The 7587-nt window shown below is 42.1% G+C and overlaps 1 protein-coding gene across 3 annotated transcripts in view; it reads left to right on the top strand.

The window, feature by feature from the left end:
* Positions 1 to 932: 932 nt before the first annotated feature.
* marchf4a (membrane-associated ring finger (C3HC4) 4a) overlaps positions 933 to 7587 on the top strand; it is a 28019-nt gene continuing 21364 nt past the window's right edge. Inside the window, exons 1-2 of one of the 3 annotated variants that reach the window (XM_053676124.1) lie at positions 933 to 1171; positions 3768 to 4044. In XM_053676124.1, the coding sequence (XP_053532099.1) occupies positions 3796 to 4044 (249 nt within the window). In that variant the 5' untranslated portion in view covers positions 933 to 1171; positions 3768 to 3795. Of the gene's footprint in view, positions 1172 to 1679; positions 4045 to 7587 lie in introns of those variants that run through there. The other 2 variants (XM_017457169.3, XM_017457168.3) reach the window with 2 other exon arrangements.

Raw genomic sequence — 7587 nt, 5'->3', positions numbered from 1 at the left:
ATCTCTCTTCTTTGCTTCCAAATTAAATTTCTGTTGTTCTAACTGTCTGAGACTAAAACTACCTTTTTCTAGGAAAGCACATTCTTTAACCTATACATCATATTGGTTCAAACATCCTTACCCATAATTTACACATATAAACGTGATATTAGGATCAACATATGAGTACCCTGTACATACCATAGCCTGTGTCTCAGGATGCGCTTTGCTACATGTTCTCCCCATATTTTTCTTTTCTTTACAGCTTCTATAACTTTAAAGTTTTGATCAATTTAACATGCTGTGAAAATCAAGTGAATATGCATTCTCATGCACAGACAAAAAAGGTTCAAAATGTGTGCCAAATCTCTAGACATTCAATTAACCATATAACCTATAGGTTCAACAGAGCAAACCTTAGGAATGTAAAAGAGTGTACCTGTAAAGGCGAGTTCAGATACAGCAATTTGGTAGGACTTACAGTTTTCTCTTCCCTTCTTTTTTAAAAATATTTTTATTAGTATTTTATATCTCAGTTAAATTTACTTGTGTGTTAAATTTGCCAAATGTATCATGTACTTCTGATATGATAGAATGAGACACTGGGGCATGTCACTTGATAATAACCCACTGCAAAAATACTGCGCCTCTTGCACTTCTTAATAAGTACTCTCTTTACTTATTTATTGCTCGAACAGGACTCTTTCCGTTAGCAAATATTTTTACTGTTATTATCTCTGTATATATATATATATATATATATATATATATGTATATATGTATGTATGTGTATATATATATATATACATATATATATATACATATATATATATATACACATATATATATACAGACACACACCCATCGGTATATATGTTAGTTTTGAATCTGTGATCTAAGAAACACCAATATCTCTGCCGTCGCAGAGGCGAAGTTCCTGAAACACAGACAGACAGCAATACACAGACAGCGATACACAATGATTTCATAAAATTCTAATTCTAAATTCTTGATTCTCACAACAAAGGGCAAACAGCGTTTGCGTCAACACGGACTTCAGGGTGAAACTGTTCCACGGTCGTCCTCCGGTTTGCTTGTTGTCCAGAAAAGCTGAAAAGACTCACGCAGCCCAGCCAGGAGACGCCAAATTGTCGTGGAAATTAGACAACACTCGCAGACTCGTCCACTGAAGGTAAAAAGGTTTATTACAGAAAGATGGTTAATACAGGATAGAATAAAGCAGGATAGATTAATGAGAGTGCTCTGAAGTGCTTGTGCTGAACCACTACTATATATATGAAACGCAGAGCAGGACACACTTCTGTGTACCGATAAGAAGCAGTTTGAGGCAGTTCAAACAGGCTTTGTTTTAGGATCCTGGAAGATGTTTAGATGAACCTTGAACAGAAGAACATGTTTGTGTCTCTGTAAGCAGATAAACATTCTGTACTGATCTCAGTGACATGACATGGCCTTCTTAGGTGTTATCCTCTGATGAACATGAACAGAAACAAAATTATTACAAATTAAAAATTAATCATTTCCTTCACGCGCTTCATAAATGTCACACACGCAACACGTACGAGATACAAGACAAAATTAGCTTTACAAAATCAAGGAGTAAGGATTTGCAGATCAGAAAAAGTCCTTTCATATATAATTACCTCCGACAGAAAAATTAACGCTGTTTGCAAAAAAATAAAATAAAATAAAATAAAAACGCAGAAAAAAAACAGCACTAAACAGTACCTTTCCTTGTTGCTGAGTTGGTATTCTCAAGTGTACAACTTTTGTACCTGTAGTATGTCTTTTACCTTGAAATGTGCACTTTAAAAGCTTTAAAAGGTTTAATTAGGCTCCTTTGAAAGGTTTTTTAAAATTATTTTTATATCCACTAAGTCGACATTTCCAGGTGGAAGAGGTGCATATTAAAAGTGCAAAAGATGAGAGCACCACTCCAAACAGTGACAAGGAAAGGTACATTTGAAAGTGTCCAGCCGTTGATCTCAGCACAGAAAAAAACGCGTAATTGGTTTCTCCGCGCGCTCCCGTCTCGCGCATAGAAGCTGAGAGGCGGAGAACGGGCTCGCGCATGGAGCTGGGAGCTGTCCCAGGAAAACATGGTGCTGAAACCTGCAGCGCGAGCGCGAGCTAACCGGCTTAAACACCGCACGTGCTAAACACGCTATACAAATCTCGTCCGATTGGATTGTGCGAATCGTGAAGTGGAGGGTGAAGTGGAGGGTGAAGTGGAGGGTGAAGTGGAGGGTGAAGGCGCTAACCACATCGCGCGGATTCCGGGGCGCATATACAGATACACGACGACAGTGAGGATCGGAAGGTAACGGTGGTTCCCCCCTCCACCACCTCCACCATCCCCATCCCCACCCCCACCAAAACCCCTCTCCATCTTTCTTTGATGACGGTGGACTCATCTCTCACGCGCTAAAGCGCTGGCTTGATTGATTGATATCTGATATGCTCTGGACTGCGCGAGCCCGCGCTCCGGATCGCCTAGCGCTCCCGAGTCCCTGCACGAACCGACAGGCGTTTGAGGGAAGACCTTTACGGATATTAGGACCTACACGTGTCATGGCACGAGAGAGGCAAAAATTGTCAAATGGGTGTGGAGGATCAGGTCAACAGCCCGGGATTCCGTTCCTGTTACCTGCGTGACACCGAACCGGACCGCTGCCTGAGTCAGCTCGTGCACATCATTCTCTTCGCTCGTGCTGCCGCTTTAAGTCTGACCAGGAATCTGATCGCCATGTGTGTGGCTTATTATAATTTTGCTGTTTTTTTTTTTTGAAGGACATCATTTTAAAAGAACACAGCAGCTGGCTGTTATATAGGGCCCAGCTAATCCATGTTCTAGTTCTAGGTTTTATTAGAGTTATAAATGTCGCGTGCAAATACATTGGTCTTTTGTGAGCTCGCAGCCTGTATCAGTGTGTAATTATTAAGGCAGGGAGTCGAACCAAAAAGAGTCGACACTCTTTTTGGAGTCGATTCCATACGACAAAAATGGAAAAACAGGCGAAAAAATAAAGAAGGTAATTTAGCTATCAGTTATGTTACGATCCAAAGTGTCATTTATTCATTATGAATGTTCAAATGAGGGCATGTCAAGTCAGTAAATGTCAAGATGTATTGTTCAAACCGTCACAGAATAATAATACTGCATTTTATAAGCATTCTTGATTAATATTTCATTTTAAAAAACAAAGACATAAAAAATCCCCAAGATCTCATGCCCTGTCGCGTGGTTTGGTTGTGTTTTAATTGAGAAAATTGCTGTATTGTGTGGAATCGATTCCTGGAATCGATTCCTTTGATTAGCGACAGCTAGAATGAAAATCGGAGTCGACTCCGGAATCGAACAGCCCTGGAGCGCGCGACACGTCAGTGGTGGACCGTTATGTGTGTAGAATGTGTAGTCCGGTTCGAACAGAAACATTCTCATGAAAAGCCGTTACATACACTACGTGTTTGCGTTTAACCTCTCTAGCTAACCGTCGGAGTGCGAACAGTGTTCCGGTTAACCGATTCGCGTCCGTTATTGTGACTTAGCCGGGATAGTTTGCTACGCTAAACGGTAAGGTGTTTTCTCTCTGCACCTCGTCCATCGTTAACGCGAGTAAAAACGGGCACATGTGGTGCGCTGTCGGTGTCGGTGTTGGATGTTGCAGGAGTTCGCTGAGCCGTTTACCGATGCTGCGGCGCGAGGGAAAGCAGAGAGGCCGCCGCTGTCGCGTCTTGTTCAGTGACCTGAAGGCTTTACTACTCAGGCCACCACCGCCACCGGCTCCGTCGGCCATGAACGGAGCGCCGAGCTCCCACGCCGCTTCTCCGGCGGAAAGGACGCGTGACGAGGACGACGCCGCCGCCGCTGTTGCTGAGTGGGTTGGAGACGCGGAGCGGGGCGCCACGGAGAGTCCGGACGGCGGCAGCTCGAGCGAGGACTGCACCAAAGAGAAACTCGACGAGAGAGCGAGTCTGGAGAGCTGCACTGAGAGCGGAGCGCGCACACCGCTGTGCCGGATCTGTTTCCAGGGCGCAGATCAGGTAAGAGGGCCTTAAAATACACACGCACGCGCGCGCACACACACACACACACACACACAACATACTCATTCACTTATAGGAGCAATTTAGTGTGGCATGGCATGTTTTTGGGAGGAAAGCAGACAGCCCAGAGGAACCCCACACGGACACAGGGAGAACATGCGAAACTCTGAATAGACCGTAACCCGAGTTCAGGATCAAAGTGACCACAAGATACAAAGGAGCTCCAAAACAGTTAACATGACCGCATTTGATATTTTGGATGTGATCAGGTGACAATCAGGTACACAACAAAAGACATCAGCACTATCTAAAGATGTCTGCAGGGTTTTTTTTTATCTTTTAGTGTCTTACTGTAACTCAGTGAGAAAACCTGTTCATAGGGGGTACTGCTGCTGGTTCTAATTTAAAGCAAAGACCTGACCATAAAGAGTGGCAGGAAAACACACCGTAGAACCTTTGAACCCCGATCCTACATTAAAGTAATAAACACTGGGGCATCTGTGCTGTTATACTAGCACAATAATGAGATCCTCTCTCTAACTGAGGTCTCCGTACTCTCAGATTCCACAACAGTGCTTTTATGAGACTGATATTTGTCCTTAACCTCTGCCATGTGCTGGAGAGTCGCTGATCTCATTATACGTAAAGGTTAGCGCACTGGATTTCATGGCATATGTCTCTGACGATAACATACACACACTTTGTCTAGCACACTGCCTGGATAAGTGTGTATGGATTTATGTTCGGTTATATTGGTTAGAATTGAACATCTTTGGACAAATCCTATAACACACATGGTCTGAGGTTTTTCAGTTCCCCACTCGCAACTTTAGCTCGTAGCTGCAGTTAGTTTTTATGTTCTGTTTGACACACGAACATATAACCATGGTTTTATCTTATCCCGTCTTATACGACATCCATATAAATACACTGTGAAGAAAGTCACAGCTTGGAAGGAAGTAGCAGAGATCGTTGGTGCCTCTGGTGAGTTTATGTAGCTGGTGAAGTTTGTTTATCTGACAAACGAAGCTAGTATGTAACATGTAACTCAGACAACCAATTTTCACACCGATTAATGCCGTTTCTACAACAGTCAGTTCCGCTCCACTAATTCGATTGGCCGAGCGGTGTTCCAAGTGTGCTTATATTTACTATAACCGCACTGGGACGTTTCACTGTGCGTATAACTCCACTCATCTGTGTTCGCCATGTAAAATTCCACTTCCTAGTTCGAAACAGTTACTGCATCATCAAACGATACATTTTTCCATGAATGTAACTTCTGGCTTCAAAATATGAAAGCTCATGAGACGAAGATGAAAATGAAGAAGGGATGCTAATTTAAGCAGAAACACCTTTAACAGGAATGTACAAATCAACGCGAGGTAGCTAACGGGCTAGCCGACGGGCTGTAACGTGAGCGTAGCGCCTACTAGTGGAGGAAAAATAATATTTTCCTTATATATTATTAGTATAAAAGCAATATCACATACACTCAGATGGGCGGTTCTACTGAATATGGACACGGCTATGATTCACTGTAAGCACAAATATTGCTTAAATGTAATAAACTAATTAGCTACTTATATAGATTTTGGCTACTAGCATTTCTCACATGAACTAAAAAAACAAACAAACAAACAAAAAAACAAAAAAACACTTCACACCCGTAAGTGACTCCAAGCAGCACGAGGACTTCTCATTTGCTAGTTGGAACATGGGGTAAAATAATCACAGCACATTATGATACACAGAGTCGTTTATAACGATAATGGTCAATATGCATGACGCTGTTTGGTTATTGATACCTTTGGTGCTTGCAAAAAAAAAAAATTGTACGGTGACAGTTCATTGCAATATTAATATTATATGGCCATATGATATCCCACGCCTAGCGCCAGCAGGATAGTTCTCTCTGGTATCCATCAGTGTGTGAAGTGTGTTAGGGCGCTCTGGCTGGCGGCTGATGGATGGTTCTTTGTCTGTAATGAGAGCAGTGCAGGAAGCAGATGGGTCTGTGAGAAGACTTTCTCTCCAACAGAGGTGTGTACATGTGTGAGTGTGTGTGCATTTGTCAGACCTTGAGTCACTCCATTTCCTGTATCTCCATCTTCCTTGCTCTATCGCTCCGCGAGCGCCCGTGGTTCAAACAAGGACGAGTGCTTTATAAATGCTCCACCACACGTAACCCAAACAGGGGCAGGAAAATACGGAAAGGTCCTCTGCTTGCTGCGTGACGCACACGGGACCAATTACATGCTACGGAAAAGGAATAACGCTTTCCTTTATCTGTCCCCCCCCCCTCCTGCTCATCATGAAGAGAAAACCACCCTGGGCCCGCACCGGTCATGTTTTTAATGAGGGACAGGAAAACGAGAGAGAGAGAGAGAGAGAGAGAGAGAGAGAGAGAGAGAAAATAGAGAGAGAAGACCGATAGGAGAGTTCTTTAGTAAAGAGCAAGTGGAAATACACAGTGTAGTCTCGCCAGAAGCCCATCATGTCTGCAGAGTTTCAATCACACTGTGATGATTAATTAGCCGTGTCGTTAGACATGATGTGTATTGTCCAGCAGGACACGTCCAGCACGAATTAATAGTCTGAAAGTCCTAACTGCGTAGGAGTACGGAAAAAAGCTGCTCAGAACATGGATTAAGGAATACTTCATGCCAAAATATTCATGAATGAAAGGTTGTTAGAAAGCCAGTTAGAAGCATCTGGGCTGTATGATGCCTTCTAGCCTCTAGTTTGGGGTGAAGCACCATATTTTCCATGCTTTCAGTCTCTCTGGAAATTTTAAACGCAACTGTGAATTCTGTGCTTTGGGAAAAAATATTTATATAAACATTGCTTTGTTGTAGAAATTGCATTAGTGCACCAGGCTTTTTTTTGTTGTTGTTTGTTTGTTTAATTGTAGTATACGTTTGTATTGCCTCTACATTGACAAGCCATGGCATTTTCTATAGATCTTAACTCCCCTTTTGGGCCTGGCAAATATGTCTGTAGGTACATCCTTACAAAGAAGTCATTTTATCAACGTTTAACGGGTTTTTTCAAGCAAGCGGTTTTGTTTATTTACCTCATGAGGTCTCAGCTACAGCACACCTACCGTAAAAACACCAATAAATGGACTAATTGACTAATGCCAAACTGAAAGCACTGTCAGAAATAAGGTACTGTAATCTTTCAAGTACAAATGCTCAGCACGGGCATGTTTTGCCTCAAGGGCACAACATCTTTCATTAACCCGGGAAAGAAAATGTAGTGCTTCTTTAAAATCATCTACATAATTGCCCTTTTAGATCCGCTTCACTTGTACCTGGGAGTAAAAAAATTATACCTGTAAAAAAAATAATAATAATTAATTAAATAAATAAAATAAAGGTCGTTGTTTTTCCCCCCCGATGCTTTATTATTAATCCCACCTGCTGGAGTAGCTGTTGTGTAGTCTGAAAATACAGGATATTCTTTACATTGTTTTCCAAACTATAAGATGCAAAATCAACATAGTCTGTTGCTTCATATTAAGAAAACAATGTCCAT

Source organism: Ictalurus punctatus, chromosome 26, assembly GCF_001660625.3.
Source record: "Ictalurus punctatus breed USDA103 chromosome 26, Coco_2.0, whole genome shotgun sequence".
Taxonomy (NCBI): domain Eukaryota; kingdom Metazoa; phylum Chordata; class Actinopteri; order Siluriformes; family Ictaluridae; genus Ictalurus; species Ictalurus punctatus.
The sequence above is the reverse complement of the archived record's forward strand: the minus strand, read 5'-3'. Positions and strand labels throughout refer to the sequence as shown.